The sequence below is a fragment of the Ceraceosorus guamensis genome (assembly GCF_003144195.1).
Source record: "Ceraceosorus guamensis strain MCA 4658 unplaced genomic scaffold IE81scaffold_4, whole genome shotgun sequence".
Classification (NCBI taxonomy): domain Eukaryota; kingdom Fungi; phylum Basidiomycota; class Exobasidiomycetes; order Ceraceosorales; family Ceraceosoraceae; genus Ceraceosorus; species Ceraceosorus guamensis.
The window spans coordinates 264,563-279,865 of NW_020289999.1; the positions used below are offsets into that span (position 1 = coordinate 264,563).

General features: G+C 54.3%; 6 protein-coding genes across 6 annotated transcripts; 3 read left to right on the forward strand and 3 right to left on the reverse strand.

The window, feature by feature from the left end:
- Positions 1–376: 376 nt before the first annotated feature.
- On the reverse strand, positions 377–3,663 carry IE81DRAFT_339222 (hypothetical protein). Its single transcript, XM_025515566.1, has 6 exons — positions 2,682–3,663; positions 2,506–2,563; positions 2,123–2,412; positions 1,981–2,037; positions 943–1,885; positions 377–856 (listed from the first exon to the last, which is right to left on the reverse strand). The coding sequence occupies exons 1-5, from the start codon at positions 3,275–3,277 to the stop codon at positions 943–945; spliced, it is 1,944 nt and encodes a 647-aa protein (XP_025372802.1). The 5' UTR covers positions 3,278–3,663; the 3' UTR covers positions 377–856.
- A 353-nt stretch (positions 3,664–4,016) lies between these two features.
- On the forward strand, positions 4,017–4,986 carry IE81DRAFT_164170 (hypothetical protein). The gene is made up of 2 exons (XM_025510561.1): positions 4,017–4,368; positions 4,463–4,986. Exons 1-2 carry the CDS (start codon positions 4,120–4,122, stop codon positions 4,859–4,861), a joined length of 648 nt encoding a protein of 215 aa, XP_025372803.1. The 5' UTR covers positions 4,017–4,119; the 3' UTR covers positions 4,862–4,986.
- IE81DRAFT_344542 (hypothetical protein) lies at positions 4,933–6,765 on the forward strand (the record flags this gene model as incomplete). The annotated part of the gene is made up of 2 exons (XM_025515821.1): positions 4,933–5,750; positions 5,817–6,765. 2 exons carry the CDS (start codon positions 4,933–4,935, stop codon positions 6,763–6,765), a joined length of 1,767 nt encoding a protein of 588 aa, XP_025372804.1.
- Positions 6,766–7,471: 706 nt separating this feature from the next.
- IE81DRAFT_285398 (hypothetical protein) lies at positions 7,472–11,547 on the reverse strand (the record flags this gene model as incomplete). The annotated part of the gene is made up of 5 exons (XM_025511636.1): positions 7,472–8,722; positions 8,795–9,284; positions 9,354–9,724; positions 9,797–10,768; positions 10,846–11,547. 5 exons carry the CDS (start codon positions 11,545–11,547, stop codon positions 7,472–7,474), a joined length of 3,786 nt encoding a protein of 1,261 aa, XP_025372805.1.
- A 613-nt stretch (positions 11,548–12,160) lies between these two features.
- On the forward strand, positions 12,161–12,520 carry IE81DRAFT_164183 (hypothetical protein). Its single transcript, XM_025510562.1, has one exon. It carries the CDS (start codon positions 12,261–12,263, stop codon positions 12,477–12,479), a length of 219 nt encoding a protein of 72 aa, XP_025372806.1. The 5' UTR covers positions 12,161–12,260; the 3' UTR covers positions 12,480–12,520.
- A 388-nt stretch (positions 12,521–12,908) lies between these two features.
- Positions 12,909–14,883, reverse strand: IE81DRAFT_319936 (putative BNA6-nicotinate-nucleotide diphosphorylase). The gene is made up of 6 exons (XM_025512872.1): positions 14,469–14,883; positions 14,226–14,378; positions 14,074–14,150; positions 13,897–14,004; positions 13,539–13,805; positions 12,909–13,452 (listed from the first exon to the last, which is right to left on the reverse strand). Exons 1-6 carry the CDS (start codon positions 14,708–14,710, stop codon positions 13,346–13,348), a joined length of 954 nt encoding a protein of 317 aa, XP_025372807.1. The 5' UTR covers positions 14,711–14,883; the 3' UTR covers positions 12,909–13,345.
- Between the last annotated feature and the right edge of the window lie 420 nt (positions 14,884–15,303).

A 15,303-nucleotide genomic window follows, 5' to 3' on the forward strand; every position in this document is an offset into this window, starting at 1 on the left:
TCAAACTCCTACCCATCTCGGCACTGTGTGCGGACGTCCGCCTGCCGCACGTCCACCACTCTTTTCCATTCTCTTGACTACACACCTTACCTAAGATAATGATCACATCATGTCTTGATCCCCACACCTTTTGAAATTTTGACGTCTCTCACCCCATGTCTTTCACACACCCTTTCCCTTCCATTGTTCATTTGCCAATGTTGCTCGCCCATCGTTCCCCAACCCACTTGATCGTAATCGTACATCTGTCAACGCTTTATCTTTACTGCATGAGCCTTCGGTGGCCCAAAACTGCCCGCAAAGGCCCACCTCATCGCGTAAGTGCTCCCGTCCGCGCACTCACTTCATGGGCCAGTGCGATCAACGACGGCTTACAGTTGGAAGAGTTGATCTTATTCTGGTTGTACATGCTGCGCGCGGCTGCGGATACGTGCGAAGGACACGTTGAGAGATTTGAGTGCGAGAGTGTTGAGCGGTAAGGATTGCCATACGATGGGATCGATAAGATTGGGTGCTGGGCGATGTAGGTCCATCACGAGACGTAGTAGTGACTAGCGAACATGACAAGGACAAGACGAAGAGGGAAGGTAGCGAGGAACAAAAGAGACTCTTGCAGTCGAAAGGAATAGGCGACCTGCTCTCCATCCATCCGGTCTCCTTCTTTGCGCGTCACGTCTCTTTGCCAGCAAGACACGCAAGACAAAGTGCTCGTTGGAGAAATCGCATCGGAAAGCGACCCTCTGCGGCCAGCGACTGGCAGCGAACAGTATGCAGAGAAGGCAGCTCATTGCTGACGCGATTCAAGCTAGCGCAGGGACTCCATGCGCAAAGACTGGGAAGGCAAGCCGCCGACATCCTGATGTCGAAGACAATAGGAGTCGCGTTCAGGTCAGCGGGTCTACTTGAGGCCAAAAGACAGCCATCCGCGATCTCTCCACGCACCTATTGATCCTCTTCGCTCCCGACCGGAGCGTAATGCTGTTCACCCGGTGACGAGTTCCAAATCTTTCGGACCCAATTTGGTAAAGCCGCACCGTAGGTCCCTCTTGCGCTCTCTTCATTCTTGTTCGTCGTCCTCATCGACTGGACACGCTGCGCTGCAGCTCTTGCGACAGACTCTTCATCATCTCCACTAGTGAAGCGTCTGTGAGAGCTGATGCTCCTGCGGATTTGTCTCTCTGGCAAATCACCAGAGTCTCTTCGAGCTTCTTCGCCTGCCACGGAAGTACGAGAAGGTTCGTCCTCATCATCATCGTCGTCGTCTTGAGGCACGCCGCTCGGCTCGTCATTGAAGAGCGCGTCCATCTCTTCCAAAGGCACGCCCATCGTCTCCGGATAAGTGAAGAAGACAAGGAAGAAGCTAGCGAAACATAGGAAACCATGCATGGGATACAACCTCCACTTGATCGTCTCTTGAAGTATAGGTGTAGCCTCTCCTACGACGTAGTTGAAAGCCCAATTGGTAGCCGTTGACAAGGAGGCTGCTTTGGCTCTGAAAGCCAAAGGCATGATCTCGGAGCTGAGCATCCAAGGGATGGGTCCCCAGCCAGATCCGAAGACGCCATTGAAGATGATGATGCAAGCAACCACTGCTGTCGGCGTGTAGTTCGCATCCAGCCACAGGAAGTAACCGCAGGCGCAAAGCGCCAGACCGCAAATGATGGACCCGAGCATGAGGATGGGACGTCTGCCGACCCGGTCGATCAAGAACCATGTTGGAATGGTACAGCAGACATAGATGATCCCATTGATGCCTGTCATCAGGATCGCATCCCTGCCCACCCATCCGGCGGATTCAAATACGAGAGGGGCGTAGTATGAGACTACGTTGATGCCGTTGAGCTGAGCGCAGGCCTGAGCCGAGCAGCCAATAAGGGTCCGGCGCCTGAGCAATGCCCAGGCAGTGAGTGTGAGTCAGCGGTTTCTTGTCAGGCAGATCAGCTGAACGACGGTGCAAGCCTTCGAAGTTACAGAACTCACTTGTACCGCCTCCACATCGCCTTATAGCTGCGATCACCTTGCTCACGAAGGAACAGGCTATCACACGGCGCATCCCATGTCAGTAGCAGTGCAAAGTGACTCCAGAACGCTTCGCTTCGTAGCGGCGTACATTGATACTTACACATTCTCTTTGATCTCTCGGTACTCTAGTCTGGCTCTGCTAGCTTTGGGATTGCCATTGCCGTGCAGATCAGCCAGCACTCTCATTCCTTGCACGTCTCTGTCCCGATCTAACAGCCATCGAGGGCTTTCGGGCAGGGTCAATGATCCAAAGGCTAGAATGAGACCGACTGCGACTTGAAAGAAGAGTGGTGCCCGCCAGGAAATGTCCCCAGTCAAGAAGGAGCAAAAGTAGTCGATCCAGACAGAGAGACAGTAGCCTATGATGTTGCAAGTAAATTCTATGCAAGCCTGTGGCGTTGCAAAAAAAAACAAAGGTAGACGTGAGTTGAGAAATGCTAGGCAGTGCCGGGATTAGCATACACATGAAGCTGGATGGCGCACCAATTTGCCTCTGTTCTCCGCTGGGGACACTTCGGATTGATAAGTCGGCACGACCATGCTGTAGGGGAGAGCACACACTCATACAGGTGTCAGTCTACATGCGGGTCTTGAGCGATGTATGGCCAAGTGCTGGTCCAGAGCCCTCGACGGACAGCTTAGCCAACTTCGGCACTCACGTTAGCGCGCCTACGCCGAACCCAGCAATGATCCTTCCTAGCACCATGCTCTTGAACCCGACCGTGAATGTCTGAATCGCGCCCCCAATAGAGAAGATCAGCGCGCCCCAAAAGATCAGCTTTTTCCTTCCCAGCACGTCTGCCAAAGTTCCGCAAGCCAAAGAGGTGATGAAAGCACCAATCTCCAGAATGGCCACCATCGTTCCAATTTCGTAAGAGGTTGGATGATTGAAATAAGTCTTGAAGTAGGGTCCAGTGATGATGCCGGACATGACGCCTTGATCGTAGCCCATCAGAAGGACTCCCATGGCGCTGAAACAGGTCACGAACATCATCAGTGCGTCGCCTTGTATGCCTAATTTGGACAATGGACTGGCGCCTGCTGCGTCTGTGGACAGATCGGGTACTTTGATACGCCGTCTGGAACCTGATCCATCGGCTCCCGCACCGACCAAGCTCGTATCTGATCGGTATGATTCATGCGAGTAGCGTTGGGTCGAAATACCCCGCTGCGCCTGATCATAGTCACTGGACGATTGCTCAGGGTACCGAGGTCGATGCCCATCATCCCCCTGCGCAGCCCCGTTCAGCGTCATGGTAGTGGAAATGCTGGACTGCCTTTGGTATCAATGACGATGGCAGCGATCAGATGAGCATACTCCAGCTCGAGACTCTCTGTCGAGAGCTTCCCAATTATGAGGATGGGGCGGTCTGGTGGAAGACGAGAGGGGAGTTGAACACCTGAGTCGGACCGACAGGTGCGTTGCGGTCGATGGTTAGCCCACGCTCGCGAGATCTTCCCTTTTTGTATTAGCCAGTAGAAGCTTGTTGGATGTTACGATGCAGGTATGGTAGCAGGACCGACTGCTTGAATCACAATGTCGCTCGCGCTCGCAATCAACTTGATGCACAGCCTGATATATGGTCTCTGCTGAGGTGGCTGTGATAGTCACTGTACCGGTAAGTGCGAGTTGCACGCTCACGTTCCTGAGATACAGTACGGGTACGGCATGCGCGCGGGCGAGTCTTGAGTATATCAATCCTCGCGTGACTATGCATGGTGTGGCTGCATGCGCGTCAATGCGGCCCATCAGCGTTGGCTCCGATGGAGTCAAAGCTAGTCAGAGTAGTCAAGAGTAGTCACAGTTGTGAGTTGTGAGTCGTGAGTGGCGCTCCCTCGCCGCATTCGGTCACGCTTCTGGCTGGATCTCTTCCGCGCGAGAAATTTCAAGTTTGAGTACAAAGACGTCGTCCATAAGCTTCCCACCCGCGTGACGAGGTTGCTCGACCGCCATCAACACTCACACTGCCTTAATCCCCACATTCAGCGTCAACTCTCAGGAAGTAGTTCGAGGAGGGCGCATGCTCGACAGCATCTCAACGAATCTCGGGTCTAGAGTGCCGACACGACAATCGCCTGCTTCTTCGACGACTCGTGATGCCCGCCTCACTCTCCCAAAGTCCATCTTCGAATTCCGCAATCGCCACACAGCCTCGATGGACAAGAATCTGTACTAGTGCCGGGCTCAATCACTCGGACCTGTCAAATGTACCACCGCTGGACAGCCTACCTACACGCACTTCAACCCTGGATATCCAAGGTCGCAAAACCGAAGTTCTGGCCCAAGCATTCGAAGACCGGACACTGGTCGTCGTCACCCAAAGACCTGGCACGGTGGGCTATTTTGTAAGTGATCCGCAATTGTCGGGTCTCCAGTAGCTATATGCGTGGTGCAATCTGACCACACCTCCCTCGCGTTTGCGCCATCCTCGCACTACAGGTGCAAGCAACGACGTCTTCTCCAGAAAGCGCACTGCCATTAGGTCAGGGCACGTCCTACGAGCTCGATTTTGAGCGGAAAGAAGACCTCACTACTTCTGCCTCCACACATTCGCTCGAGGACTTCCCTACCCCGTTGAGCGGCACAACTCAGAAGATCCTCTTCGGTAGCACTAGAGACGAAGAAGAGGAAGCTCTGTACGGTCTTTACCTCTCCACTTTGGCTGCTGCGCTCTACAAGCAAGGAGACGCTCGTCCGCTGGTGCTAGGTCTGGCTTTGAGTGATCTACGGTCTGCTGCACAGCAGGAGGACTCGACCTCTGAAGCTGAACTCGAGAGAAGAGAGGGAGAGAGGCTGAAGGCTGTTGTTGAAGCTGTCAAGGCTTGCCGAGTCTGGTGAGAGACTCTTCGCCCCGCACAGAGCGCTTGCCAAAACACCCAAAACGTGCGGCACAATTTGGCACAATCGTGATGCCGTCGGCTTTCAAGAGGCGTGCGCCTGCCCAGCGTGTAGTCGACACACTATTGGCAGATGCAAGCAACGATGATAGTGCCAAGTATGAGGATGTTGGATCGACTCAGTCCCACCAATCACCGACAAAGTGCAATGGCACGACAGCTGCATCCGTGCTCGTAGCGAGTAGCAAATTTATAAGCCCCACCAACTCGGGCCACGCGATTCTTGATCGGTACATTCAGCAGACCGGCTCTCTGACACAATGGATTCCAGGAATAGATCTCGGCCACGTGCGTCCTCTTCACAACCTGCCGGCTGAGGAAATGGCGCAGCAGCAGGCAAATGCCGATGAGGCTTATCTTTTCGCTGAAAGCTTTGCTCGGCTGTCTGCTGCGCAAGGGCTGAAAGAGGGAACGGTCCTCGTTCTCGGTCCTGGCGCGAGACAATGGGCGGAGCGAATACCGGTAGATCTGACCGAAACCGCATCGCCAAGTGCTTCTGCTCCTAGACTCCAACCTCAAATTGCAGCGCCTTCACCTACACAGCCGCAGAGAGACCTGGGCAGCGCTTCCAGATATGCTGGAATTGCACCAAAGCCTACCACCGAAGGTGTGCCAGGAATGTCATTCGCCAGCTCTTCTGGAGACGCAGCTTTTGATCTGACGAAGACGTTGGGCCACGCTAGAGTTGAGCAACTCGAGCGTGCTGAAAAAAAGCTGATGCTGTTCGATCAGCTGGACTGCCCAGCTGCAGGTGACGAAAGTGGAGAAAGGCCATACGCAGAGACTGTCGAGTCGCAAGCCTTAGCTTGGATGCGCGCAGCAATCGAAACGTAAGTGACCTGGACTCCTCATCCACCGTTGCAACCGTGCGCTCGACTGAATGACCTCCACAACAGTGATCCAGGGCGGCGTTTCCGAATTATTTTGCTCAATTTGGGCAGCTCAGCTTGGAGTCCATCTCCTCATGCCATCCTCCAACTGATGCTCTCCGTGCGAAGACTTGCGGCATCTTTCAAATCCGCGCTCATCCATGCTACTGCTCTGCTGAGCGTCGCTTCCCTGCTGTCGCGCGAGATGACTCCCGGGTGGCTCTCACGGCTTACCTCTCTGGGCAATATCTCCCTCTGCATCTCCTCATTCGGCACCTCTTCCCAGCTCTCAGATGCATTTCCTGCCCATACTGGAGCTTTACGGATATGCAACGCTTCGCCTAGCAATGCCTTTGTCGGCCCCTATGAGCAACCGGACGAGCTGGGATACAGAGCTAGGAAGCGTGGGCTGGGAGTAGGGCTGTTGCATCTGGATGTTGGAGGTGGAATTGGGGAGAGGAGGACAAAGGCTCCAGTAGGTGCGACCGGCGGCAAGGATCAGGAAGCGACGAGCCATTCAATCGACGGTCCGAAACAGGACGCGTCGAGTGCTCGACGTCCGCCAGCTGGCACGGCAGATATCGAAGATGCACACAAAGGCTTGCATCAGCACGTAGCACAAGTATCGCTTTCTGAATCAGAAGGACGCGATGCTATCATCGGCACTCCACACTTGCTGGTAGCAGCAGAGACGCGAGAACAACATTCGGAGCCAGGGATTGCTAGGAGTGGCGGCATCGTACGACCGTCCGGCGCATCTAAGCTCGCAAGCACCGAAGGTGCAAAGCTCGCGCTTGACGAACCAAGGAAATTGGGGGGAATTGCGGCGCTTAGAGCCAGAGGACTGACCTTCCAGGCAAAAAGGTCGGCCACCAGCATGACCAGTCTGAGCCAGCATGATACGCGGAAAGAGGGCAGTGGTAGTGACAAACCCGCACTTCGAGACCACGACCGGCCAAAGAGAGCGAACGAATAGATGAATGGTGAGACCCTACCAATGGTCATTGAAGCCGTGAGTCGTGCGATTTATCCATAGCGTGCCTCTGAGCGAAGACGTATTTGCGACTCGGGCCCGGTGACGGCCTGTCCCGTTGCGCACCGTCTCAAGTCTGGAGGTGGCAGATGCCAGCGGACGATGTAGTTGCAGAATGTCAGCATTCCGGGGTCAAAGAACAGAGCTCTCCGTTCAAAGCACAACAACGGTCGCGCCTGGGTCGTCTGCCCTCTTTGCCCCTCCCACGCGATTGCTTGCCCTAGAGCAGTGCTCCGGGTTCGAGCGCAAGAGGGCACGACGAGAACGGTAGCAAATCTGAGCCTACGAAGATCCCCGAACATTGCAAGTCTCACATGATCAAAGCGACTGGTCGCGAGATGATTTGTGCTGGAGGCTGTCAGGCCTTTTCGGCGCTCTTCATCTCTCTCTCTCTACGGCCTGTTGCTCCGAACGTGAGAGACATGTTGTGCTGCCTAACCGGCATCTGTCCGAAACCTCGATAGCCATACATTCCCACTCGCGAAAACACGCATTTGTTAAGATGTATTGTATTGTTGGTCGAGAGTGGTTGTACAACACGGAATACAATTGCAAGGTCATGACCTTTGCAAGAATAGTGACGAGAGCGCTCTTCGAGAGCCCTTTGCCATGATACGAAAATCTGAACCGTAGGCCGTGACTTTGAAGCTCAAGACTTGGCCATCTCGTCGAGAAGCATGGCAAGATCTCCACCTGCCCGTCTGCGCTCGCCGTGATCTCCGACAGACCTAGCAAGCTCCATCTTGTGCTTTTGGACCGCAAGCATGCGCTCTTCTATGCTCTTCGCTACCACATACTTGGTGGTGATGACGGGTCTCACTTGACCCATTCTATGAACTCTATCCAATCCTTGATTCTCAGCTGCTGGGTTCCAATACGGTTCGAGAATGTATGCTCGGCACGCCTGGACCAGGTTCAGTCCAGTTCCCCCGACTTTGAGACTGACCAGGAAAACCTCCACACTAGGATCCTCCTTGAAACGCGTAATTTCTTCGGCTCGTCGGTCTCGCGGCATCGATCCGTCCAGTCGCGCTGCGCGTATGCCAGCGCGCTCCAACGCATTGGCAACGCGATCAAGCATCTTGGTCCACTGACTGAAGACTACACTTTTGATGGGTAGGATGTTGGCCGGGCCACCAGCCTTGAGAGAAGGATGCTGAACCACCACGACAGGCTCTTTGCTCGTCTTTGTCTCCTCTTTACGTTCTTTGTCCGTAGACGGCGTCGCCTGGTGATCTAGCAGAGCCGCCTCTTCGTCATAAAGTAAGGATGCGGGGTTGCATTTCGAAAAGGGGATCAGGTCGCTGAGAAGAGCCTGTATCTTGGTGCTCAGATCAGGACGTTCCAGAACAGGCTTGTCTGCATCGACTCCAAAAACGGGCTTGCGCCTAGTAGAGCTTCTGCCGGTGGATGAACCGTCGTAGAAGCCTCCAGTAGAGGAGACGGAATCCATTTCATCCTCTTGAATTGGTTCATCTGGGTCTTCTTGAATCTCAGCAGGTGCAAGCTGCAAGCATTCGGTAAGTGGCGCCAGAACAACATCGCACGCGGGGCACGCGACCTTCTGGTCCGCCTTTGCTCCCTTTGGCCAACTCGAACCAGCCTTGTGGCGGAAACAAGGCGTGCAGAGAAGATGTTGGCACCTCGTCACAACTGGAGAGGAAGAAATTTTGCCAGTCTCGGTGTCTATGTGTGTGAGATCGATTCCGCATGTGCTGCACAACGCATGTTCCTCGTCGGCGAAGAGCTTGAATAGCTCCAAGGCGCGCTGGCGGGTCAAACCATCCTTTTTGATGGCATCGACTACGCCGTATCGGCCTGAACCGTCCTTCTTGCGCTTGCTGTCCTTGCTGTCATCGACGAGAGCAAAGTGATCGCAAGACATGCGCAAATTGGAGATCTAAGCGCATGTAAAGCGGTCAGCTCAACCATCCTGAGAGTGTCACGTGCAGCAGCACTGAATCGGACTCACTTCGTGCAAGATAGTGGCATAATTGTGCTTGACGGAGTCCGTCTTCTTCATCGCTTCTATCTCTTCCTTGAAGCTTTGATGCATATCTGTGTAGACGGCACGCTCGTGCTCCGTGAATTGCAGCAGCATGGTCCGGTTGTACTTCGGCGGCAGGTTGAGCAAACGCGAGCCGTCCTTGCGCTTGCCGTCCTTGGAACGCCTCAGGGTCAAGAACTTCATGATGGTCTGAACTCGTCGCAGCGCTGTGCTGTCCAGCGGACCATTGTTTTGGTCCTTGCCTGCAGCGCGCAAGCTGCCTTTGTTCTCCTTGGATCCACAGAACTCATTCCAGATCGCCCGATCATTCAAAGGCTCGAGTCGAAGAAATTTGATGAGCGAGTAAAGATCGTCCATTCGGTTTTGCACCGGCGTTCCAGTCAAGCAAAGTCGCCTTTGGGCGGAAAGATTGCAGACCGCCTTGCTCTGCCAAGTGCGGGCTTCTTTGATCGTACTTTGAATGGATTGGCAAATGATCAGCTCTCGCAACTGTCTAGACGCAGCAGCGCCGTGCTGCACTCACTGAGCCTCGTCGAGGACGATTCGGAACCATTCAATCCGCTGCAACGGGTTCTTGGACTCGACCATTGGTCCGGACTTGCGCCTCTTCGCACCTTTCTTGGAACTCTTTGAGCGGTACTGAGGCACACCATTGCTGTCCAATGGCACAATATCATCATCGCTGCCTTCCGGATCATCTTGCGTATCCTCCCCCCCGTCGACATCAGACACCCACACCTTTTGCCGCGAGAACTCGTTGGCTAGGGTGGGATAGGTGGTGAAAACGATGTCGTGATTCGCAATCCAGATAGGATCTTGACTCCTCTTCTGACCATGATAGATCAATCGCTTTGGCAGGTACTTATTATGCCAGTGCTCTTTGATCTGCTCTTCCTACACGCAGGAAAACGCGCTGCAGCGTAAGCCTTCGCACAACACCTCGCTCCACAGCACGCTCATGCTCACCCAGCTAGATACCAAGGTCAGCGGCAACACAATCAAGGTGGCTCTGCTGCGAGTGCGCAAGTTGCTCTGGCGGGCACGCTCAGCTTCATCCTTCTTGGCTTGTGATTTGCTGTTTGCAGGATCTTTGCCCTTGCGGCTCGAGGCAGTCTTGGCAGCCGGGGCGCCTGGCAGACCACTAGCGAATCCTTCTTCTTCATCATCAGTTGCCTGGTTCTGGCCATTCTTCGCAGCAACCGCAGAGTCTCCGCCTTTGCCGTTGAGCTCGACCAATTTGGACTTGCCAAAGGCCTTAGCTTCGTTCCAGCTGTTGGCGATCAAGGCGATTGTGGTGATTGTCTTGCCCAGGCCCATGTCGTCCGCAAGGATAGCTCCGCGACATATCTCTGGCGGCCTACTCGTTTCACCGTTCGTGACCACGTTAGTGTACGAGACAATCTTGCCGCTTCCCGGCCGCCTTTTGGGTCTCCATAGCGAGATCGGCTCTTCTTCTTGATTGGTCGCGCCATCAGATTTGCCGTTCCGTTCTAATACATCGAATGAGCGTTCCTTCTCACGATCGAGTAAGAAAGCCAAAGCTTGCTTTTGATGGGGGAAAAGGTCGGTAGTGACCACACTGTTCGCTTCGACCTCCTCCAAATCTTCTCCACTTCTCAAGCTCGCATACACAGTCTCTACCTGCTGTTTGCGCTCCTCTTCCGTCTGCTCTTTGGTTTGCACAATCTGCCCGCCCCATCCGCCAGTGAATACGGATGGGTGCATGTCAGGCCGATAGAAATTGGAGCCTTGGCCCACTGCAGCAGGGGCAGGCAAAGCGTGCTGCTGAACAATCAAACGCGGAGAGTCGGGATAGTCCAAAGCTTCGTAGATGACCGGATGCTCCAAGCTGCAGCCCTCGCGCAGTAGGCCGCTTGTCACCGTACCCATGCGGCTGTGCTCCGTGAAGATCAAAATCTCGATGGGGTGAAGGAAGAGCTGCGCGAAAGGCACGGCACAGTCAGTTGTGAAAGCCAAGGCGCCTCGATACTTCACGAGACGCTACAGACACTCACAGCCCCACGAGCACTGTTGACAAGTTTACAACGAGCTTCACACCTAACGTCGCCTCGGTTGAGCAATGGAAGCAGCGCTCTTCGATATTTCTCGGCCAAAGCGCCAAATGCGGGCTGCATCTGGGAGGAATTTCCTGGAGGTGGAGGTGGCTTGCCCTCCTTCTCAGCTCGCTGACGAGCGATTGCATTGACCATCAAGGGCGGAAGAATGGTGCTTACTGCGAGATCCACCTGAGTCGAGCCCGTTTCAGGACCTCGCCGATTGCTGAATGACAGCAGAATGGGTCTGTAGCCAGGTTGAGACCAGAAGTGGGAGATGCTGGGCCAATGTTCTCTTCGGAATGCAGGATGTTGTGGAACGCTCTCTGGAGGTGCGTCGCCTTCGTACTGCAGCGATTCTGGCAGACCGTACATGCACATGATCACCCCATTAAGGACACCGAGGCACACTGGCGAGTTGGTCTTCCGTCGGTCTAATTCTACCTCCTGCTCCGCTTTCTTGCTGCCCGTGACCTGCACCTCGTCATCGCTTCCATCAGCTGTGAGATCTATTGCTGGTCTGCTTGTGCCTTTTGCAGCTTTGGGAATGCCGTTCATGATTGGCAGGCGCAGGCCATTGGATCCAGCAAAGGGTGAGGAGGATGTCCGCCCACTTTTCGACACGAGCTGCGTCGGCACACGAGCTCCGCTGCCAGTCACCATAGAAGTGGTGCGCGCAACCGGATTCGTAGACGTGAATCCTGGTCTGGGCTCGTTCGAAGACGTATCTGAAGGGCCGTCCGACAGTCTCGGTCTCTTGCTCGGCTGGGCAGGCTGAAGAACACTCGGTGGGACTTGTTGCTTCGGCGAAGTCGAAGATTGGCTATTGGATGTGGCGGAGTCAGGATGACTGGGAGATGGCTTCAAGCTTGCGGATGGAGAAAGGCTGGTGCTGCCGGATGAGGTAAAGTCAGGCGCAGCCGGCATGGTAGACGGTGCAGCTCTCTTCATTAGACGGGCCCTCCGCTCAGCTTGCCTACGCTGCTCTTCCGTCATCTCGCGCGGCTTTGGGGAGAAGTCGGCTTCTTTTGCGAGCTTCAGTGGCTGTTTCATGGCGTCTTGCGCATCCACTTCTTCAAGTCCGCCGCTGAGTGTCGGACCCTTGGCATTGCCAGGACCGGTGCCAGCGCCCACAGACCCTTCGGTGCTTTGAAGCACCTCGTGCTCCACTACCATGATGTTTCGCACGAGCTGACACCGCACTCCGGAGATTCGAAGATCGTCGTGAGAGGTTAGCGACGTGATCTTATCCTTGCAACGCCACCTGACAGCAAGTCGCCGCTAGTGGCGCAAACGTCACCTGCTAGCGCAGGGTAAGGCCAACAAAGCTGCCGTCTATACAACAGTCTTGAGAGAAGGAGCAGCGCTGATCGGCTATGTATGATCCTCTAACACATGCCTATAGCACTTGCCTTCTGGCCAGTGCCTGCCTCGGCTGGATGTCGACGTGGTGCTGGGGCTCTAGACCGGACAAGATGAGATGCTGCTGCACCGAGAGGCAAGCTAGCTGTGCTTCTACAGGCCTCGGACACGCGCAGAAGGAAGATGTGGATGCGGTGCTTGCACGAGCAAGTAGTAGAGTGCTATATTCGTGAGTGATGGGTATATATGGATGGACGAGAATTTGATGAAGTGTACGCAGAGGCGAGAGATGATGCGCTGCCAAATCTTAGAGGCTCACTTTGAGCGACCTTCTCGATCGATTTTGTGATGAGGGGTCCTTCTTGTGCTGCGCGCGGCAGCGTCGCGTATAGCACCTCGGTCGGCCTTAAGATTCATCAAGGTATCTACGATTACTCATGCGGGCGGGCGCCGTGCGCCCATTTCCGCATCACGCTGTTAGACTCGCGATTTTGAAGAGGCATTGCAGCATATGCAGCGCGTAAATTGTGAATCACAAATCACGAATGATCATCATCAATCACAAGTCTCACCAGGCATGCAGGCTTTTCGTTCATCATCATTAGTGTGAGTGTGGCTGCTATAGCTGGAGCTTGCGATGTGCGACCTTGACTCGAGGTAGGGGCGAACTTCTCTGCTCCAGACACAAACGTGTGAATCAATTCAGCAATCTTGATGAATGTGTGATGTGGGAGCTGTGCAGAGCGACACGTGACCCCCACTTGCGAGACGAGTCGCGGCAGGGTCCGCGACGATGATGAGTCAGCAAACCCTCCTATTCTCGAGTTGGGTCGTGATTGACGAGCCTTTTCAATTCAAGATTGTGAATCTCTACTGAGACTGCGACTCCAATTTGCGACACCGGCCGCAGAGGTAATCCTTCTATCACGGAGATACACCGCCCAGCTCTCGGCTCACTCGGGTGCTGTTGCGCTCTTCACTCGACCGTTACATCCGGTCTGAGCCCTCAAACTACAATCAAAGCACGCGCAGCATTTTCAGATCTTCATGATTCCTTCCATCCGCACTATAAATTTCCATCGCCATGACTCCTCTACACCTAGACACCGGTCGAAGAGGCTTCTGCTGGCGCTGGCAGCAGCTTGAGGGAGAAGTCGACGTGCTTCGTGCTTTGATGAATCGAAGACGTGCTGATGATGTCGATAGCTAAGAGTGCAGAATGCAGACAACGAGAGTGACGGGGGTCAGGCGACCGCCAACACGGAGACCGTAGAGCTGCGCTTAGGACTCACAATCGTCCACGTGCTGTCCGCTTCCAATGTTTCGCACATCGATACCTCCGCTGCTCTCAATCAAGAATCTGTGCTTCTGAGCAAATTGTTCCTTCAAAGACTTTGCGTTGTTCACTAGTTCCTGGCCAACCATGTTGTCTAGCATGACCACATCAGCACCAGCTTCGATAGCCTGCTGCGCTTCTTCCAAAGACTGCACTTCTACATCTATACGCATGGAGAAGCCACATGCCGATCGAGCAGCGCTTACTGCGGCAGGGATCGAGCCTGATTGCGCCAAATGATTGGACAGGCGTCAGTGAAGCGCAAGACTTGGGAAAGAATAATCCATCACATCGCCGCGTGATATCGAACTGACCTGTGCTCCAGATATGATTGTCCTTCAGCATGACCATCGAGCTGAGATCGTATCGATGAGCGTCGACGCCTCCAACTAGCATCCCATACTTTTCCACAATCCGGAAGCCTGCGTCGTGAAGAGGGCGAGTCTTGATGAGCGGCTCGGCTCGGCGTGGCGTCGCGCGCTTGTACCCACCTGGTGTTGTCTTCCTAGTACCGGCTACAATGCCCTTGTAGCCGGCTGCCCGAGCTGTGGACAGGAAGTCTTGAGAGCTAAGCGAGATGTGGACAGTCAGACTTACGTGCACACTCCACCTTGGCTCGGGCGCACCTAACGCATTCACTCACGCAGTGGCCACACCGCTACACCTCGCCAACGTATTCAGCGCCACTCTCTCTCCCAAGAGAATCTTCCGTGCTGGGCCCTTGACTGTGGCTACGTGAACCTTTGGGCTCCCTCCTTCGGCCAGTAATTGCCCCTCCTCAAAGTTCCACTTGACTCTGAGGTGGAAGACCAAAGATGCAACACTCTGATGAGAACCATCGGCAAGTGCGGCACCGAGCCTCGAGATCGGGGCTTTGTATACGCACTGACAGTCCAGCCTTTTGAAAACCTCATCGAAGAAGGGCACACCGGCCAGCACACCTCGGCTTTTGCACCACAATTTCGCCTGCTTGACATCTTCCCCGACCACATAGCCGCCCCAATCAAAGCTCGGACAATCCTCCTCGAGCCAATCTTGCACCTTTTTCTCCCAAGCCGGTGGCAGAAGGTGAGCCCACGAAAGCTTGAGCTTCGAAGGAGCTTCGCTTTGTCCAGAGAGACTGGTCATGATGCGCAGCGTGGTAGGGCGGTTTTGAAGCTGGCGCGTTGATCACATGCAGGGTGGGCCAAAACAGCGACCAAAGATATTGATGACGACCGAATAGATGCTCGCGCGACCTCCAAAGATTGATCTCAAAGTCTCAAGACTCAAGACTCACGACTGCATGCAGATCTGATGAGGATGTGCTTTTGTATATGTATCATCCCGCCTGGGCCGCGCACAGAGAAGAACCTTAGTCCTTGATTTGAATCTTTATCACAATTTTTGATTTGACTGTATCACCTGAATCCCCCATTTGATTCAAATTCAAGATTGTAAATTCTGTTTTCTGCGTTGAAGCTTTGTTCAAAGGTTCACTTTCAGACGGGAGTTCCTTATTCTGATCGGAATTTAGGATGTGTGTCCCAAACACGATTCTTCATTAATACTTGGCGAGACCCTCGAGACGCGTTTCCAAAAGCTGCGTTTAAAATGAAGTTCTCTCGCACGCACGCGCCCGCCGCCGGCTGTCGGAGCGCAACAGACATGCATTTGTTGCTGTGGACGCGCGTGAGCGCGCTGCGAGATGAGACTCGTCAGACCGAACGAGCTGCTGGTCG

Excerpts from the sequence above, each read along its gene's own strand:
- IE81DRAFT_164170 (XM_025510561.1), top strand. The coding sequence starts at position 4,120 with ATGCCCGCCTCACTCTCCCAAAGTCCATCTTCGAATTCCGCAATCGCC. Across the intron at positions 4,369-4,462 it reads CTGGCACGGTGGGCTATTTT|GTGCAAGCAACGACGTCTTC; the intron begins GTAAGTGATCCG and ends CTCGCACTACAG.
- IE81DRAFT_339222 (XM_025515566.1), bottom strand. The coding sequence starts at position 3,277 with ATGACGCTGAACGGGGCTGCGCAGGGGGATGATGGGCATCGACCTCGG. Across the intron at positions 2,413-2,505 it reads CGGAGAACAGAGGCAAATTG|GCTTGCATAGAATTTACTTG; the intron begins GTGCGCCATCCA and ends GCAACGCCACAG. Across the intron at positions 1,886-1,980 it reads GCGATGTGGAGGCGGTACAA|GCGCCGGACCCTTATTGGCT; the intron begins GTGAGTTCTGTA and ends GGCATTGCTCAG.
- IE81DRAFT_319936 (XM_025512872.1), bottom strand. The coding sequence starts at position 14,710 with ATGACCAGTCTCTCTGGACAAAGCGAAGCTCCTTCGAAGCTCAAGCTT. Across the intron at positions 14,005-14,073 it reads TACTAGGAAGACAACACCAG|GCTTCCGGATTGTGGAAAAG; the intron begins GTGGGTACAAGC and ends TTCACGACGCAG. Across the intron at positions 13,806-13,896 it reads CAATCATATCTGGAGCACAG|GCTCGATCCCTGCCGCAGTA; the intron begins GTCAGTTCGATA and ends TGGCGCAATCAG.
- IE81DRAFT_164183 (XM_025510562.1), top strand. The coding sequence starts at position 12,261 with ATGTATGATCCTCTAACACATGCCTATAGCACTTGCCTTCTGGCCAGT.